Source organism: Acipenser ruthenus, chromosome 57, assembly GCF_902713425.1.
Source record: "Acipenser ruthenus chromosome 57, fAciRut3.2 maternal haplotype, whole genome shotgun sequence".
NCBI lineage: Eukaryota > Metazoa > Chordata > Actinopteri > Acipenseriformes > Acipenseridae > Acipenser > Acipenser ruthenus.
The window spans coordinates 3,445,779-3,466,386 of NC_081245.1; the positions used below are offsets into that span (position 1 = coordinate 3,445,779).

The 20,608-nt window shown below is 44.8% G+C and overlaps 2 protein-coding genes across 2 annotated transcripts in view; both read left to right on the forward strand.

The window, feature by feature from the left end:
• LOC117971124 (zinc finger protein 501-like) overlaps positions 1-20,608 on the forward strand; it is a 111,421-nt gene that overhangs the window by 15,730 nt on the left and 75,083 nt on the right. The window lies entirely within an intron of this gene.
• LOC117407712 (zinc finger protein 16-like) lies at positions 11,658-20,445 on the forward strand. Its single transcript, XM_034012901.3, has 3 exons — positions 11,658-12,452; positions 15,473-15,931; positions 16,446-20,445. Exons 1-3 carry the CDS (start codon positions 12,116-12,118, stop codon positions 17,045-17,047), a joined length of 1,398 nt encoding a protein of 465 aa, XP_033868792.3. The 5' UTR covers positions 11,658-12,115; the 3' UTR covers positions 17,048-20,445.

Genomic DNA, 20,608 nt, shown 5'->3' on the forward strand with positions numbered 1-20,608 from the left:
ATAACTAATCCTACACTTGGGAGGTTGTGTTTTCTTTCTAGCTGTAAATAGCTGGAATCTGTATACAAATTATTATTGAACACGAGTCTGACTAAGTTATAGATCAAAATAGTGGTGTGGAGTAATCTTTAATTCTCTCATTGCATGTAGAGACCTTTCAGGTTCATGCTTTAGTTTCAAGGAGCTCTACATGATGCTGGCAGGCAGAACTGTTTAAACAAATCTAATGTGGGGGTTTACATGGGAATGGAAGTTTACACACTTTATATTCATGTTTATTGAATCTCTTGCCTGGTTAATCCTGTGAGTGCTTATAAGTATGAATGTCCCTCCGTACAGTACATTTGTGAACATAAGGAATGCAGTAGAATTAAAGAATTATTTTTCTGGGATAGTTCTTCAGAAGACAAATCTGTATTTATCCTTGTGAAAAAGAAGATTTAAAGATGGAGCCTGTCTCTATTAAATAGGAGCTTCCTGAACTGAAACCTGTCCAAATTAAAGAAGAGTCCTGTACTAGAATCAGTCCATATCAAAGAGGCAGATCATCATTCTAAAATGTTTAACAGATTGTACAACATGTGGAAAGAGTTTGTTAAAAAAACCTGAAGCTTCACTAACAAATCCACATTTTAGAGAAGCCACATACCTGTAGTGAATGTGGGAAAAGTTTAATTAAATTAGGAAATATTAAAGACCACCAACAAATACACACAGGAGAGAAACCATATCACTGTGCTGACTGTGGGAAGAGTTTCAATCACCTGCGGAACTTAAAACTACACACAGGACATAAATTAGATGAGGGAAGTGTTTCCGTCAGTTACGAAATCTTAAATCCCACCAGTTAATTCACACAGGAGGGATGCATGTCTGGGAGGTGTGTCAGTCATAAATTTCACCTAAGGGGGCTCCACATGGAGTGCAGGATGTGCCCTATAGCCTGGAGGTCTCCGGTTCAAGTCCGGGCTATTCCACTGCTAACTGTGGACGAGAGCTCCCTAGGGGTGGCCACAATTGGCCGAGCGTCGCCCAGGTGGGGAGGGTTTAGGTCAGCCAGGTTGTCTTCAGCTCACTGCGCACCAGTGACCCCTGCAGGCTGGCCGGGCGCCTGCGGACTTGCCTGTAAACTGCCCAGAGCTGCATTGTCCTGCTGCTGTGCCCTTGAGCAAGGTACTTTACCTAGATTGCTCCAGTAAAAACCCAACTGTATTATTGTATGTTAAAATAATTTGTAAAAAAAATAATGTAATTGTATGTAAAAAATACCATCTTGTAACAATTGTAAGCCGCCCTGGATAAGGATGTCTGCTAAGAAATAAATAAATAAATAAATAAATAAATAAATAAATAATAATAATAATAATCAATTGGCGACTACTAAATAAATTGCATCAAATAATCCACAGGAGAGAATCCTTATCACTTTTCTGAATGTTGAAAAAGTTTCAGATGTTTATTTTAACAGCGTTGAGAATTTTTTTCTCAATTTTGTGAAAATGAGTCGGTAGTTTTTAAGTTACAGAATCATGCAATCTTAAAAAGTTACTGAAAACTCAAAATCGCTCAAAGACGACGCTTGACCACTCAAGAAAGGATTGATATGCTTAGCACTTTCTCCGAAAATGAGTCTGATGCAGGGAATGTGAGTGATTACGACAGCGATGAATCCTGGATTTGTGATACAGGCAGTTCCTCCAGTGAAAGCGAGGAAGGTGCCATTGTATGGCAGAAGCAGCAGTCCTGGAGAATCCTCTGCAGTGCCAGCAGCTTTGCCTGTATCGTCTCCTGCAAAAGCTGCAGGCATGCCAGTCATGACAACCAATGGGTCAGAATAACAAAAAATCAAAGGACATAATAATTGGAGCATGCTATAGACCGCTAAATTCAGACACCGAGCAAAATAATCTGTTATACAATGACATTAGAAATGTGTGTAGCAAAGGAGAAGCCATACTAATGGGGGATTTCAACTTCCTCCATATAAAATGGGAAAACCCGGTGGGGAGCACGACAGACGAAATTGAAATGGTGGAAATGACAAATGACTGCTTCCTAACGCAATTTGTCAAGGCACTAAATAGAGGGGAGGCATGCCTTCATTTAGTCTTTTCGAATAACAGACAGAATAACTAAAACAGAGGCCAGAGAACCATTGTCAAACTCAGACCACAACATGGTCTCATTTGAAGCGATTTTTAAAACCCAAAAAGTAATGACTAAAGCTAAGGTTTACAATTTTAGAAAAGCAAACTATGAAGGTATGAAAAAGAGACTAACAGAAGTAGATTGGAGTAAAATAGAGAAAACATCCACAGAAAAAGGATGGCTGTTTTCAAAAAATGTAGTAATAGAGGCGCAAAATAATTACATCCCAAAAGTAGATAAATCTAAATCTAAAACAAAATGGCCAAAGTGGTTTAATAGATCAATTAAAAAATATATTCAGCTAACAAAAGGCACTTTACAAAGCGTTTAAAAGGGACCAAAAGGTTTTAGGAAAGGGAGATCGGGTCTAAATAATCTGCTTGATATTTTTGAGGATGCAACATCGACAATGGATAACTGCAAAGCATATGACATGGTTTATTTAGATTTCCAGAAAGCTTTTGACAAAGTCCCACGTAAAAGATTAATCTTCAGACTGAACACAGTAGGGATTCAAGGAAATGCATGCACATGGATTAGGGAGTGGTTAACATGTAGAAAACAGAAAGTACTGAATAGAGAAGAAACCTCAAAATGGAGTGAGGTAACCAGTGGTGTACCACAGGGATCAGTATTTGGTCCTCTGCTATTCCTAATCTACATTAATGATTTAAATTCTGGTATTGTAAGCAAACTTGTTAAAATTGCAGAAGACACAAAAATAGGAGGAGAGGCAAACACTGTTGCAGCAGAGGTCATTAAAAATTATCTAGACAGCATTCAGAACTGGGCAGACACATGGCAAATAACATTTAATAGAGAAAAGTGTAAGGCACTGCATGCAGGCAATAACAATGTTTGTTTTTGATTTTTTTTTTTAATTGACATTATATGTTTTTATTTATTTATTTTCTTTTAAGAAAATGTTACTCCTCAGGACATGGACAAAGGCGAAATTAAATACCTCCCTCTGATGCCTCACTAGCGGTCAGCAGGGGCATCGGAGCCTTGTGGTCCAGGGGGCCATGGCCCTTGCACTTTTAAAAGTGGGAGGGTCCAGGCCCCCCCACTTGTTAACAAAATAAATATGTCCGCTTTGGTAAAACATAGTCAATATCCTCGGAGCAATAAACTAAGCCTTTACTTCCGCCACACTGTACGCAAAGGATCCTGATATGCAGAGTTCACGCGAGGTCTGACATATACTGGTCCTTTGCGAACAGCGTAAGACAAGCAAACATGAACAAAAGGCGAGAAAAACTTGGACCCCCCCAGTAAAAAACAAAAGCTGACACAGTCTAACTTGAATTTTTTTGGTACATCTCCATCGTTAGCAGCAAGTAATGCGAGCTCCTTACTATCACAATGTCTAATGCTACTGCTGAGCGCAGCTTTTCATGTCTCTGAAGGATGAAAACGTACCTACGATCATCCATGCACCACCTGCTTTTCCTTCACATTCATAAACATCTGACGGATTCTGTGGATCTAAAAAATGGATTACGCAACTTTACGCAGTCAGTGCTTTGGAAACATCTGAAAAGGTAAGAATTATTGAATGAGTTAAAAAATAAAATTGCATTAATATGTAATGTTTTGCTTATCTGCTACAGCCTGTTGATGGTTATTATATATATAATATTGTAGCGATTTGCCGTCGCTATGAGACTTATTTTAAAATAAGTAATAAAGAAACGGTTCCAGAAGCCATGTTAAGGATAATAAAACAGCCAGTCGTTTATTTCTTTTGTTTTGTTAACACAGTTATACAGGACTTTGTCGGCCCAGCCCCACGCCAAAATAATAAACCCTACTAGTGTCTATGCCTACCCACTTCACTTTCACAGCAACAGCGGATACCTCTCACACACAACAGGGGTATTCAGTATATCAGCGTAATCGGCAATCTATCTAAACTGGCGAATTCGTCTTTAACAATAACAGGTTTTCGATCACCCTCCGCTCCGTCTAAATCCACCCAAAAAGTCTCTCCGAGCCTGCTGACGTCAGCTCCCATCGTCCTCATCCCTCAGGGCTAAACCAACCCTCGAAGACGAGGAGGAGAGAGGGGGGGGGGAACTGGCTAATTCCCTGTAACAAAAGAACCTCCTCAATTAACTTCCATAAACAATGACACAGCCTCCCTATACACCCACACACTCACCCCCTAAACTACGGTCCCCAAACGACCTTCCCACCCTGCATTCACACCCTTATACCCTCCCCGTATACATTCTCTTAATGGCGTGGCCGGGCACACAACGCAGGGAATGAACAGATAACAACGCATTTACAATACTGCATCCCAGCGACTCTAGTCCAGCTCTCGCAAAAGCCAGGATCGCTACACTGCCCCCCCCTCAGTCCCTCGTCCCCGAGGGAGGACGAAATGTCTATAGCGATCTGGCAATCGCCGCTGCCGGGAGGGGCGCGCGGAGGGAAATGAGGGGGCACCCGGGACAGCGTCTTGCTCCCCTTGGTCGTGAGATTGGACCCCCCTGGCTTGTGAATCCAGTCCATGGGGCAAATGAGGGGGACTCTCCGGGGTTAGGGCTGGTGGTGAAGGGCGAGAGGCAGGGGGCACAGGTCCAGGGGGCAGAAGTGGAAGGTCAGGGGCAGAAACGGGGGGTCCAGGGGCAGAAGCAAGGAAGGCAGGATGGGCCCGACCACGGTAGGGGGCGAGGCGGTCCCGGTGCAGGACGACAGCCCTACCTTTTGGTGGCAAGCGGACCCGGTAGACCACCTCTCCCAACCGCGCCAGCACCGGACAGGGGCCCACCCATTTACTGTCGAGTTTCGGGCAGCGTCCTTTGACTCTCTTGGGGCTGTAGACCCAGGTCAGATCCCCGGCCTGAAAGTGCGGTCCTCGGGTGTGTACATCATAGCCCCTCTTCTGCCGGACCGCTGCAACCTCCATCTGCCGTCGAGCAAACTGATGGGCCGTCTCCAACCGGTCTTGCAGCTTCCGGGCATACTCCGGTCCGGCGACAGCTGCAGGGGAGTCCGGAGGGCGACCAAAAGTCAGGGCCACCGGAGTCCTCAGCTCCCGCCCCAACATAAGGAGCGCGGGGGTGCAAGCGGTGGAGTCTTGTACAGCAGTGCGGCAAGCCATGAGTACCAGGGGAAGCTGGAGGTCCCAGTCTCGCTGATCAGCGGCAACCGCCAGAGCCAATTGAGCACCCAGGGTGCGGTTAAACCGCTCAACCAAGCCATCGCTCTGAGGGCGCAGAGGGGTGGTCCTGGTTTTGTGAATCCCGAGCCGGGCACACATCTCAGTGAAGACCCGGGACTCAAAGTTCCTGCCCTGGTCCGAGTGGAGCTCTGATGGGATCCCAAAGCGACTGACAAAGCCCTGCACCAGCGCCTCTGCCACCGTCTCGGCTTCCTGGTCCGGCAACGCGTAGGCCTCTGGCCACTTTGTAAAATAGTCCAGCGCCACCAGCACAAACCTGTTACCCCGTGTAGTGCGGGGAAAGGGGCCCAGAATGTCCACGGCAATTCGGTCCATGGGTGCACCGACAGGGCACTGCTGGAGAGGGGCATGAGACTGGTTCTGGGGTCCCTTGCGGGCAGTACATGCATCGCACCGGCGACAGTGGTCCTCCACATCCCGGCGGCACTGGCCCCAGTAGAAGGCCTGGCGGAGGCGGCGGAGGGTCTTAGTGACTCCAAAGTGACCAACGCCCGGAGTGCCGTGGTTCTGTTCCAGCACCTCGTCCCTGTAGGCCCTGGGGACAACAATCTGCCACTGTGCCTCTCCCGTAGCAGGCTCAAGCCAGCGTCTCTTCAGCACCCCATCTTGGATGGCCAGTCCAGGCCATTGTGACCACAGGCCTCGGAGCAGGGCGGATTGGGCGACCACCTCCTCCCAGGCAGGTCTTCGACCTTCGGTGACCCACTGTCTGACCGTGCTCACCTCCTGATCCTGCTCTTGACGTGCCTGCCAGTCCGGTCCCTCTCCGGAGAACACTGCTCGGCACCGTGGCGTAGACTCTGCGGTAAGCTCTCGCTCCCTGTCTTCCTTCCGAGCACATCCGGCACAGTGGTCTGCTGCACAAGGCCTCCTGGACAGCCCGTCCGCGTTCTGGTGGGCCGTTCCCCCCCGGTGTTGGATGGTGTAGTTGTAGGACTGGAGCTGCTCAATCCAGCGAGCCACCTGTCCCTCTGGCTCCCGGAATGACATGAGCCAGCGGAGGGCAGCGTGGTCCGTGCGGACAGTGAAGGGCAGCCCACACAGGTAGTGCTTAAAGTGGCGGATGGCGTCCACCACTGCCAACAGCTCCCGACGTGTGACACAGTAATTCCGCTCTGGCTTGCTGAGTGTCCTGCTGAAGTAAGCCACTACCTTCTCCCCCTCCTGGGTCTGCTGAGCCAGTACGGCGCCGATGGCCTCGTCACTGGCGTCCGTGTCCAGCACAAAGGGTTGCTGGGGGTCAGGTGCGGTGAGCACTGGGGCAGTGCACAGGGCTTCTTTGAGAGCGTCGACGGCCTCTTGGTGGGCAGGGGTCCAGTCGAAGGGAGCACCCTTCCGGGTCAGGCCGTGGAGAGGGGCAGCTATGGTGGCAAAACCGGCAACAAATCGCCGGTAGTAAGAGGCAAGGCCGAGGAAGGCCCGCAGCTGGCGCAAATTGGCTGGTGGGGGCCAGTCTCGCACAGCGGCGACCTTGTCCGCTTCAGTGGAGATGCCAGCGGCGCTGACCTGGTGGCCCAGGAAGGACACTTCCCGGCGGAGCAGCCGGCACTTCTCTGGGTGCAGTTTAAGACCCGCCCGCCGTAGCCGTGTCAGCACTTCCCTCAGAGCTTCCAAGGCTTCCTCAAAGTCCTTTCCGTGAACCAGGAGGTCATCAAGATAGACAAGGCACCGGGTTGGTGGTACCCCAGACAGCACCCTCTCCATGAGCCTCTCGAAAGTCGCGGGCGCGTTGCAGAGGCCGAAGGGCATGGCGCGGAACTGCCACAACCCCCGGCCAGTGGAGAAGGCCGTCTTGGGACGCGCTTCAGGGGCCAAGGCCACCTGCCAGTAGCCGCTCTTGAGGTCGAGGGAGGAGAACCAGGAGGAGCCGGCAACCAGATCCAGGGACTCGTCTATCCGAGGCAGCGGGTAGGAGTCCTTGAGCGTGACATCGTTCAGCCGCCGGTAATCTATGCAGAACCTCCACGTCCCATCTTTCTTTGGAACTAAGACCACGGGCGAGGCCCAAGGGCTGCCAGACGGCTCAATGATGCCACCTGTTCTCATCTCCTCCAGGGCTTGGTCAGCGGCAGCTTGGCGGGCCGGTGGGATCCGGCGGGGTCGTTGCTTGATGGGGCGTGCATCCCCCGTATCAATGTGATGCTGGACGACGTGGGTCCTTCCAGCGCCGGCAGGGGCAGTGGCAAAACTGTGGCGGAATTCCTGTAGCAAAACCCACAGTCTTTGGCGTTGCCCTTCCTCCAGGCCTTCACAATTCGCAGTCCACACTTGCCGGGCAATGGTGATGGCAGCTTCCTCAGCAGCGGGTAGGCTCTCTGGGGGCCGCACTGGGGACAGGACCTGGGCACGCTGGGCTAGAGCACTGGGGTCCCCAGGCAGTGGTTTTCGGGCCTGGAGTGGAATGACCGGCCCTTCACCAAACTGTACAGAGCTGGTCTGGAAGTTGAGCAGCCCGCCGGCAAACTGGAGGAAATCCAGCCCCAGAATGAAAGGTTCCTGGATCTCAGCCACCCACACCACGTGAAAGAAGGTGCGACCGCCCACGTCGATGCGCATCCGGGTACAGCCTTTCATGGCAGCCTGTTCACCACTGGCTGTGGTCAGAGCTACTTTTGCTGGTTCCAAGCTCACGCCCTCTTGGAGCAGGTCGGGGTGTGCCAGGGTGACGGTGGACCCAGTATCCAGCAGGGCATAGCAGGGGGCGCCGTCCACTCGTAGCGCCACATAGCAGTCATTGCGCCCAAGGTGGCCTGGTGTCAGTTGAGCCGTGGGCCGGCAGGGGCGGATGCTGTTGACCTTGGGGGTGGCGTGGTCAGGGGCAGTGGGTAGAGGTTGGCGTTTAGTGCGGCGAGAGGACGATGGAAGGGGCATTGCAGGGTGCAGTGAAGAGGGTGACGAAGTGGATGAGGAAGAGCATGGGACGTTATTTGGGGCCGGTGGTGTCCCTTCTACATCGGTCCCATGTCGTTTCCCGGCTGTAGGGAAGGAGAGGTAGGAGAGAGGGTGCCGCAGTTGTGCCGGAGGTGTCCCCGCTGTCCACACCGCCAGCAGATGCGGGTCTCAGGCTTCCCGGGTAGGCTCTGATCGTTCCTGGCATCTGGTGGCGGCTCCAGCTCCATGGAGCGCATTGGGGTGCTTTGGATGCGGCGGGTGCTGGCCCGAGGAGGATGTTTGGCAGTGCTGGGGAGTGGTGACTGTTCCCCCAGGACGACTTCAGCTAGCTTGGCACGGGCGAGGGCAGCATCGAGGGTCTGGGGTGTATCGAGGCGGACCTGGTTGCGTACAGCACCGGGGGTGAGCCCATGGAGGAAGGCATCAGTGGCAAGCTCTTCCTGTATGGCTGTGGGGAACTCAGGGTAAGCTTGGCGGGCCAGGTAGCGGACATCGGCGGCGAACTGGCCCAATGGCTCTCCGGGGCGGCGGAAGCGGTCTTTAAGCTGCTGGCGCAGGGTGAGGGGGTTTTCAGTCCCGTCAAACCGACAGTCCAGGGCCTGGACAACAGCCTCATAACTGCGCCTTTCCGGTTTACTAACCTCCAGCAAGGTGTGGAGGGCCTCGCCTTCTAGGGCCGCGATGAGTCTATCAGCTTTACGCTTTGCATCCCAGCCATTAATCTCAGCCACGAGTTCAAATTTAGTCCGATAGGCCTCCCAGGACGCTTTCCCATCAAACCCTCCAATTTTCAATTCTTTCTGGCCCTGGGCCTTGTCTGTTTGTGCCTGCACTGTCTCCTTTTGCGCTACGGCCTGGTCAGGGGAATGTAGGGACGGCGCCTGAGCCATCGCAGGTTGCACGTTATAACAGTCTTCCCCCCTACCGCTATCGGAGCGGTGCTCATACCGGAGCCTATCTAATCTTTTCCCCAATACAGTCATACATTCATTAACAGTCTCGTGACACACAGGCTGGGCTTTAATTATTGGCAGCACAGTGCTTAATTCCTCTAGGCTCAGTTCTTTGATAAGGTGTAACATCTGTGCTGCAGGCTTACCCGTATCTCCGCTTCCGGTGTAGGTCGCGTTGTCCTGGTCGCCTTGTGTCTCCAAATGGCCGACCTTCTGCCCCCCTACGTCCAGTTGCGTGCACGTGGCATGCGCAGGTCTAGCTGCTGCACCTGCAGCGTTCTCCTCCCACGTGGCGTATTCCCGTCTCCACAACTCCACCACGTCCTGCATCAGACCCCTCTTTTCCAATTCCTGTCTCACTGTGGCTTTCCTCTGTAGCTCGTCCAGTGTCTTTTGGACGCTTTTCCCCTCCGGGAGGATCCTTGGAATAGCCCCCAGCCGTTGCTCATCTGTCCTAGTCGGTGGCGATGTCATTTTTTTTTTTTTTTTTTTTTTTTTTTTTTTTTAGCGAGTGGGTTCTAATCCCTTTATTCTGACACCAGTGTAGCGATTTGCCGTCGCTATGAGACTTATTTTAAAATAAGTAATAAAGAAACGGTTCCAGAAGCCATGTTAAGGATAATAAAACAGCCAGTCGTTTATTTCTTTTGTTTTGTTAACACAGTTATACAGGACTTTGTCGGCCCAGCCCCACGCCAAAATAATAAACCCTACTAGTGTCTATGCCTACCCACTTCACTTTCACAGCAACAGCGGATACCTCTCACACACAACAGGGGTATTCAGTATATCAGCGTAATCGGCAATCTATCTAAACTGGCGAATTCGTCTTTAACAATAACAGGTTTTCGATCACCCTCCGCTCCGTCTAAATCCACCCAAAAAGTCTCTCCGAGCCTGCTGACGTCAGCTCCCATCGTCCTCATCCCTCAGGGCTAAACCAACCCTCGAAGACGAGGAGGAGAGAGGGGGGGGGGAACTGGCTAATTCCCTGTAACAAAAGAACCTCCTCAATTAACTTCCATAAACAATGACACAGCCTCCCTATACACCCACACACTCACCCCCTAAACTACGGTCCCCAAACGACCTTCCCACCCTGCATTCACACCCTTATACCCTCCCCGTATACATTCTCTTAATGGCGTGGCCGGGCACACAACGCAGGGAATGAACAGATAACAACGCATTTACAATACTGCATCCCAGCGACTCTAGTCCAGCTCTCGCAAAAGCCAGGATCGCTACACTATATATAATTATTATTTGTTTATTTAGCAGACGCCTTTATCCAAGGCGACTTACAGAGACTAGGGTGTGTGAACTATGCATCAGCTGCAGAGTCACTTACAACTACGTCTCACCCGAAAGACTGAGCACAAGGAGGTTAAGTGACTTGCTCAGGGTCACACAATGAGTCAGTGGCTGAGGTGGGATTTGAACCAGGGACCTCCTGGTTACAAGCCCTTTTCTTTAACCACTGGACCACACACATCTATCTATCTATCTATCTATCTATCTATCTATATTGCTGGTCTTTGGGACACTTGTTGCTATGGTAAACAGGCTGTAGGTGTGTAGTATTATTACGTGTTTATTTTTCTGATGTTTTTTGCTAGAATATTTACAATTTAGGTTTACAGTTGTTAAGTACGGTGCATTATAGAGTTGCAGTATGTTTTCTCTGTCGTTTCAAAACTGATCTGGACTGCATTTGGCACGCTAGGTGTCACAGAGTATATATATATATATATATATATATATATATATATAGGTTTATATTACAAGTATGTTTCCATAGTATTAATAATGGAGACACTGATACAATCAGTGATGATACAATGCAAGTGAAGTGCAGAACTAATAATTATATATTTTTTAAATTATTATTGTTGTTCATACTATAGTTATGTTAAATTACAGTTGCAAGATGTTTAAGTAGTATGTTAATATATAATAATATGTTTTATAAATTGTACGTATAATACAAACATATAGTATTAACTTTCAAGATACTGTTTGGAGACTTAATAATCTTTCTTCCATTTAAATTAATTAAAAAAAACTAACACAGGCACCAAGCAGGGATTATATTGTAGTGTCAAACTGAACAGGATTGTGGGGCTCTGTCTGCTTGTCAGTCTGCATCTTTAATAAAACAAAACTCTGAAAGGATGCTGTAAACTAACAGAGACACCAAGAAGAAATAACGTGTAGTGTTGCAACACCAACCAAACACTACAAAGCTTTGGAATCCCCAAACCCGTTGAGCACCAGCAGCACAAAGCAGAGAGAGATGAAACTGGAGACAAATTGGATCTACTATCAAACATAGCGTCGTAAAACGGTGCGCTGTAGGAGCCAACATGGCGAACTCTGGCATCCCGTTTCATAACCGTTTCTGCAGCCAATAATACGCGACGCTTCCACCCAGGCACGCCCACTACAAGTGAAGCTTTCATTTTCGTGCAGGCAAAAGGTTCACTTGTTTGTGCTGGAGGAGAGCAATGGCTGCGATCAATGGTGATTTGTACAGCATTGTATCACTTGTTTAAAATATTTAGGTTGGGTAGAAATGTTTTCTAATCATTAATGTTTTTTTTTATTCGTTTATTACCTGCATTGAGTTGTGACGAATAGTCTTTTTTTCTGTTTAAGATCTCGCACAGAATTAACCGTGTCTGTCGTAGCTACAGAGAATTTGAACTTGTCAACGTGATTTACCGAGAAAACAAACGCGTTTAAGTTCTAGCAGAGCTCTGAAAAACGAAAAGTGACTCCTTGCAAGTCGGTTTGGCTTCCTTTGTCACACCAGAAGTTCTGACTATTTGAAAGGGAATTCTACATTTAAAAATACCAAATAAAAACCGAAGTATTTGATTCCGAATAAAAGGATTCCGCTAGACCTGCCCCCACACAGTCAGTGAAGATGGACGTCAGCGTCTCCGTGTCGTTCTTTCAAGACGAGCTCGCCTCTACCATCAAGCACGCAGTGAAAACGGCTGTAGACACCGTCTTGTGCCAAATCACAAAAGTTGTCGGCGGCAAATTCACTGAATTCCGAATGGAAATGGCTGGAAAGGAGAAAGAGAATGAAAGTCTGAAGCTGAGATTGGAAATATCAGAGAGCGAGTTGAAAGCACTGCGACAATGTTTCAGCCCGGCAGATGCGAACATTATACAAGCTCTGTGCAACATGAACACCGACTCTAATGAACAAGACGTTCAAATCAGTGAGAATCGCGCATTGTTGACCAGATTTCAAGGTAAGTTTTAATTATTGACTTAAAAGGAATCTGCAAAGAACGCAATTAAAATCCCTCTTTTACATTTTTGGTTAGAATGTATTTAAAGTAGAGCGCAATTAAAACATTTGCGCTCTGTACTTTGCAGATACCTTTATCACAATGTATCAAATATAGACCCTGAACACAGACCTGTAAATGAACCTTGGCACGCCTGCATAATTGTAACTGAGTTGTAATTATACCAATTACAGTTGTAATTATAATTTCAGTTCAATTACGCATTTTTGTCTTGCGATCACTCTTGTATTTTCCACACATTCCGTGACACTATTTGTTAGAAGAAAAAAAGTTATATAGTAGGTTTTTGTTAAATTTTGTGTAATTACAATTGTACTTACTGCATCATAATTGTAATTATAAATCAGTCTCTGATTTGTTAGCTGCGTTCTATAAACCATACGTTAATCCCACACAACTTTTCAACAGGCCCATCACCTTGGATCCACATTCCTCTGTCACTGCCGTATCCTAATTTTATATATCTATAAAGTAACCAGTAACTAAATCAGTAAAGGCTTCTAAGTGGGCTGCGTATATCCTACAAAACTGTCACCAAGAAAAAAGCTAGACTTGCATTTCATTCACTGCACTTTCTGAGGAGGAGTTGAAAACTCCATGAGGAATAAAGATGGAGCGCATTACAGCGATCACGCGTTACAAGTCTGTGAGCTGGTGTTAATCACATTTAGAATAACCCACCATTACAGCAGAAAGGTGAATTTAGCGAAAGACGCAGAATTTAACAATGCTAACAACATCATATTAGCAGTAATTTATATATATAACCAGCAGCCAAGAGCTAGCAAGCCAATATAGAAAGTGTCACATGACAAGTGTTCGTGTGGTGTTGTAGCTTGCTGAAATCATCTTTAGAAACTTTATTTTTATTTTTGATGGCGCGCATTGTAAGAGATATTCTGGAAGACGAGGCTCCCTTTTCAAAGCGCGTAGAAACAAGCAATCAGCAGCGACAGTGCTTCCCGGCAGCTTTTGTCGAAATTCTCTTTTTATATTTATTTTCTGTTAACATTAGTTTATGGATAATCTTGTTTGCTTTTAAACCAATTAAATTGTTACAAAAAAGACTATTCTATAGTCCATTCATTTTAATTCCGTACATGGTCTTGTTGTACTAGTGCTCAAATACACACTCCCTTTTTTCTTTCTATATTTACCCGAAACCTCGCTTAATATAATTTTAGGAAATGACATGTCAGCACTGTGCTTGCATCCAGAGCGCGTCTGCCGATGAAAATAAAAATACGGCTAAAAACAAAACAGTATTCGGTTCAACAGAGACAGTTAGTAACTTAAAAACAAATAAGCTAAGTGCTCCGTGTCTGTCAGTACAGTTTGAAATTTGAATGTGCCGCCCCTGCTAGCTCTGCGACGCTCAGCCAATAGGCAGGGACGGGGCGTTGAAAAGCATTGTGGGAAATGTCGTTTTAAGACCTTGAAATATACCTTTTGCTTCTATCCCTGATCCCACATTTCCCACAATTCTTTTCAACATCGTCTTCCAGAATATCACTTACAATGTGCGCCATCAAAAATTAAAATAAAGTTTCTAAAGAAGATGATTTCAGCAAGCTAAAACACCGCACGAACAATTGTCATGTGACACTTTCTATATTGGCTTGCTAGCTCGCAATGGGCTGCTGGTCCGCGGCGGTGCGGCACTGAGCGCTGGTTTAACATGTTACAGGTGTTATACACCAGCGCCAGTAGGCACCGAGTACTTTTCACCTCCAGCAACAGTGTGTCACTGACGTTGGCATGCGTATCTGGTGCCGCAACCCCCCTCCCTCGCATGCATATCGCACAATAAATGCTGTACTCCCTATGTATTCAATGGATGTGTATTCACTTTATTCAAACAATTTTCACTTACAGAGAACACAAAAACATACCTGTATAATGCAGTGACGCACTCACTGTCTGATTACAAACAATGCAGTGTTTCCTGCATCATCCACGCTGCGTACCTGCCTAATCATGCGAGATGTGATCAAAAATAAAAAAAGCTGCCCAAATATGTATTGAAATAACCAGTTAAAACCGGTTTTGGCGATTCTAGGTTAACATACTTATAATTATATGTGGCTCAAATGGTGTCAGTATATCTAATACATATATTTAGGAAAAGTCACAAATGGGCGTGTGCGTTACATTCCGGAACGCAGGGTGATTTAAATTTTAAAACCCCAAATGGTCAAATTGACCAGCTTGGTGCTTCTAGTGTTAATCAATATTGTATGTATTAATAAACTGATCATTCAAATAAGACCCATTTAAACTAATGTTTACTTTTCACTCGAACTAATTTCTTGTGCATTGTGGTATTCGCTGTTATTAGATTTATTTATTTATTTGCTGTGTTAATTTTTAAAAAGCACACGCATCTAATCATTTTTATAATAGCATAAATGCACGACAGGGGATGGGTTGACATGATATAATCGCACACTTAAGAGTTAAAGGACCTCCACTTTGCATTGTACCTTATATTGCCTTATGTGTGCAATTTATATCATGTCGATGCATCCCTTCATACCTCAATGCTTTACTGTAATTGCCATTGCATAAAATAGCATTGCAATTGTCATTTCAGTAAACAATTCTGCTGGAATTGTAATGGTAGTTATAAATATAATAGATCCCAGGTCTACCTGAACATTTTCAGTTTGATATATTTTGAGGGATCCCCACTAACACTTCAGAAATTAGCAATGCTGGACCGCAGCTCACAGGCCAAATTATGACATTCCTGGTAATCATTAGGACACACTTGAAATCTGTGTATAAATCTATCTATGGGATCAATATTTATGATTTCTTATTTCATAAAACTGAGTGGGCTGAGCAACCACCTGCCCAGAATGAGGTCAGCTTGGGGTCACCCTGTTTATTTATCAGTTGAATTCTGAAAAGTCTTTGTAATAAGGGAAGAGTTAAAATGTGAAATGTGTTTCATGCAGATATTGAAGAGAGACGCGCTTTCAATGAAGCAGAGGAGGGGCCAGTGATAGAAGCTGGACAAGAGGACATCTTTGATCAGGAGTGGTGTGGAAGTATAATGGAGATTACAGGGTTAACAATTGTTGAAAGTATAGAGGTCCCTGAACTTGAACCTGTCCACATTACAGCGGAGGCCCTGGAACTGAAGTCTGTTCACATCACAGAGGAAGTTTCTAAAGAAAATAAGGTCAATATGACGGGGGAGAATATAGTTAAGGTGGGATCTAGCCATTGTGATGATGGTCCACCTAAATTGGCCTGCATGAAACACAATCAGTCTGTCTCTGAAGACACTTGTTCTAGTGTTGGAGAAGAGGGCACTGTGCTGGGGTCCATTCAGGGGAAACATCACCCCCCTCAGGAAAGAGCTGCAGATGGAAAGGAGGAAGGAGCGATGCCGTCCACGAGCAGCACAGCATGTGAGTAAAGCTGAGGACAGCAATGCAGTCACATGGGGGTTCCAGCAATGTCTCTTTTAACAATGTATTAAGAAATGGAAAGGTGGACTATGCAAATTGGAGAGTGTTTGATATACTTTCTTGTCACAAATCTAGATTCAAATTGGAACAACATGAGCACATTATTGATTGGGCAGGGTTTTGAAAATCTGTGCTGTTCAGTTCCTTGAATTGCAGTTTTCGTAACAAACTCCTATTGTAAACTATTTATATTAATAGTTATCTTCAAGCTGGTATTTAATGTAATAACGTAGTTAATATGAAAAACAAATGTGCTTCTAGAATTAATACAAAATTAATATACTGCAAACAGACTCATTTCAGGAAAGACATACAGTGATTTTCTCTCATATTGTAACTATTCTGAAGAATTTCTACTAAATATCTGTATGCATGAAAACTGATGTTTAAAATGCAAGAGCTTGTCTGCTATATAATGATTTAAAATGTTCTTTTAACATATTCTGTTTTTCAGGTACTGAAGTAAAACCGATGCGAGAATTGGACATGGAACCTGTTCACAGTAATGAGGAGGCTACTGAACTGGAACCTGTCCACATTAAAGACAAACTAAACTACTGTAATCCATGTGGGAAGAGTTTCACTCTATTAAGAAACTTTAAAAAACACCAGCTAATGCACAAAGGAGAGAAACCATACAACTGTAATGAATGTGGGAGAAGCTTCACTCAGTTAGGAAACCTTAAAATACACAAGCGATTTCACACAGGAGAGAAACCAAACCATTGCAATGAATGTGAGAAGACCTTCACGAAATTACAATGTCTTAAACACCAGCAAACTCACCCAGGAGAGAAATCGTTCCATTGTACTGAATGTGAGAAGACTTTCAGCGACTCAGGAAATCTTAAAAAACACAACCAAACTCATACAGGAGAGAAGCCCTACGACTGTATTGAATGTGGGAAAAGATTTATACAGTTAGGACACCTCAAAAAACACCAGCAAATTCACTTGGGAGATAAACCATATCACTGTACTGAATGTGTGAGGCGTTTCAAGTATTTAAAGAGCTTTAAAAAGCACCAGCGAAATCACACAGCAGAAACAAGCTAACTAAATGTGGGAAGAGGTTAACTCCTTTGCAGCTTCCATCGGCTGTGTTTGATTCCCGTAGTGGCAGCGTGGCAGAAATCCTAAACCAACGTGTTGGCAATTAAAAATATCATTGAAGTCGCCGCTCTGGCTCTTAATAATTGAGTGATGTCATTATGTGAATTTCAGAAAGGAAACTGCATTTCCCAGGTACGCACTGTGCTGAAAACCAAGGATACAAGCGTGCTTAGATAAACCAGTGCAAGGGTAGCAGGCTGTGATTGGCTCAGGATTTTGTATGTTATGGACAGTGAGCTTAGTCAAGTGGTTTCAGTGAGTTGTGCTTGGAGTGTTCTTGACTTTTCCTAAATACATGTATTAAATACCCTGACAGCGTTTGAAAGGCAGGATCACAAAAATAAGGAAGTTATAATCCCGCCCACCTAGAACCACCACAGCAGTTATTGTGACTGCCTTTACAATACATGTTTTTATTTTGAATATAACCTACAATATTCTATTTTATTTAGATAGACAGGCCTGTTATCTCTACTGGACCTGGCAGCCAGCAATTCTTTCGTTTTGTACAAGGAATGCACCAGGGAAAATATCAGTATGAGAGATTTCATCTTGGAGCTAGCCACAGTGCTTCGGCAGAAACATTTCAACCAGAAAACTGCAAAGCAGCAGGGAAACGCAGCTCAACCTGGATTCAGTGCTACACAGAGTGACACACACAGAGAAAACATGTTACTTTAGTTTTAAATTTAAAACTACTTTCGTTTTTACAGTTTTGTATGTACATATACCTGTTCACACAGTTTTTTTTTTTAAATAAATGTTTATTTTAAATGCTGGGACAAATATCCTAATATTCGAATGACTATTTTTTGACATTTATTCGGATACAAAAATGAGATGTTCATATTCGCTACAAACGACAAAAATACCTTGCACTTATTTACCGCATCACCAGAATTTGCACGACTGTTTAAAAAAATGGCAAATGAAAAACAGCTATGTGATTTTTAAGATTATATACACACACACATAACAGCATCAACACAGCAGATCTTGAGCCTCTATTTAAAAGATTTAGACAGCAAAAAGTAAACCAACCAGATCATGCGTGCTCACCTTTAGTGATCTCTATGGAACGCCATCTGGGACAAAAATGCGTTGTGCTGCTTTAGAGCGAGTCAGAATCTCATTGGAAAGAAATGCCTTGATAAAACAGTACCCAGCGTCTTGAAAATGCTGTGTAGTGATTTTTATATAGACTGGGTATGTTTGTGGCAAAGTAATTTATAGGGCAGTGGTGATGCGGTGCTCAGGAATGATAGACACAAGCAGCTCTTTATTTGCTGACAAATAATAATACCTGGCTCTACACAACGATGTGTATCGCTCAGGCAAACCACGGGGTTCAGTCCCGAAAAAATACACTAAACAAGACGCACAGAAACACAACACAGTCACAAGTCCAGAGTCAGTGCTCTTAGTGAAGGTGGTGATTTACAGGTTTATTCGTGTAGAATGGTGCAGTGGAGTCTGGGTTTAATTGCTGGCGGTTTAGGTTAGACTTCTATAATGACAAGCACAGACATTTAGAAACAAACAACACACTTAACACTCACGATTCACAAATTGGTCACTTCCTTTCTCGGTCCAAGTGGTAACCACATCAAAATGAACAGATCACTGGGGCCACTTCCCCTAAATACCCTCAGTCACTCCCTCTTTCGGTGGCGTGGCCAATCACGTCTCCTCCAATCCGTGACTGACACATCACCTACCGCATTAAGGAAATGACTTCTGGTATCGTGGACCCGCCCCCTTCCTGGATGGCCGGCTTCCGACTGACCCTGGAATGAACTGCCGAACCATCCATTACGGGGCACTCTGCTCTGATTATACAGTGCCCTCACAGATCGGGAGGGATTCATTCGCTCTCTGTCACACTCACATGTAACGAGGACACAAACTCCCCTCAAGATCCGGCTTCAGCATCCATCGCAGCTGCTCTCCTGCCTTCCTCAGTGTTATCTGAAACTCCGCCCAGACCATCAACATCATTAGCTTGTGCTCAGTTTCCTCTAGTTTCAAGATGCCACTTTTGATGCATAAATTCACAATAAACAGAGACATGCAATTTATTTTTAATAAGTGAACAATAAATTAAATGTGGGACTATATTACACTGCAGATGTATACACAATATAAGTTTCTGGTTTTGTCTTATTTTAAAATGTGTTTTAATTATTTAAATTATTTGAATTCCCCCAGATGACAGGTAGCCATGTTTATAAGCGATGTAAACCACTTCAGGGCATGCGGTTCCGATGATATATACCACTTCTGGGGTGGAGAAAGGCCCAGGTGTGGTATACCACCCCAGGCGTGGTATATATCATCATGGGAACCGGACGGCCCGTCGTGGTTTATACCTTACACATATAGAAATCACTATCTCTGTCTCCCTGGATCTCTCATCAAAACATCAAAGACCATCAACACTTATTGATTCCTGGTTGGTGTTTCCCTGTGCTGGAGTGAACTCAAAAGACTGCTTGTTTGAATGCTTCGCTAAGAAAGAAAGTGAACTTCAAGACTGCCTATTTCTTTCTTTTGGACTAAAGAAACTTCTCTTCAATTACGTGAAATCTCTTTGCCAGACTACTCAATAACAACTACAAGCTTTTCTGCAAAGCTGATTTCAAATAACTACACACGCTGTCGTGGTAAATATATATAGTTCATAACGTCTTGATGGTGCCTCCATAGTAATATTATTTGCAAATGTATTAAACTTGTTAAATGCTTGATGTAACCTGCTTAAATAAATTTAGAATGTGTTGATACAATTATTAAATTTATTTAGCTTATTTTAAGACATTTCATTATAAAATATGCTGTGCAAATTAACTGTTTAAATTACTTCTAAGATTTCTATAATCTAGATGATTTTAACTAAGTAGAACTTGTTGGGCATTTATCAGAAAAAAATGAATGATATTTTAACTTAATATTACATTTTTGTAAATAATTTTAGAACCATTTGCACCGATTACAAATTAAAGAGTTGTTCTTAGTTGAGTCTGTCCCTTTTTATCTTGTATGTGAATGCACTGGTCAAGTGCTTTGAATGAACCCTGAATTTATAACTGAAAGCATATTTTTAGTATTTTTTATTAAGAAATTTGAAATATATCCGGAAAGTATAATTAAAATATAGTTTTAGCATTTATGTTAAGAACATTTTGAATTAAGTTAATTTAAATATTAACGTGGTAGCCCAAACACTCTAGACTTCTAACTTTTATCACCACAGGCCGGTCCCTGCGCACACCTGTGTTGGGGCTGTGGACATCCGGGACACTTGCAGCGCCAGTGCTCATCAACCACCACCACTTAAACAGTAACTTTGAAATCCAAAAGGTCGGTAACTTTGGAGCCATTCATACATTCTTCTCATTCAGTCAAACAGTTTTTTAACCGTGTTTTAAGAACATGTTCCTAATACTTTATACACAATGATATTTTAATTGGGAGATATACAATCTATATGGATTTACTAGACTT

Bases quoted from the DNA above. Each gene is read 5' to 3' on its own strand.
- LOC117407712 (XM_034012901.3), top strand. From the start codon at position 12,116: ATGGACGTCAGCGTCTCCGTGTCGTTCTTTCAAGACGAGCTCGCCTCT. The intron at 12,453-15,472 runs GTAAGTTTTAAT...TGTTTCATGCAG, and splicing joins ATTGTTGACCAGATTTCAAG to ATATTGAAGAGAGACGCGCT. The intron at 15,932-16,445 runs GTGAGTAAAGCT...TCTGTTTTTCAG, and splicing joins GTCCACGAGCAGCACAGCAT to GTACTGAAGTAAAACCGATG.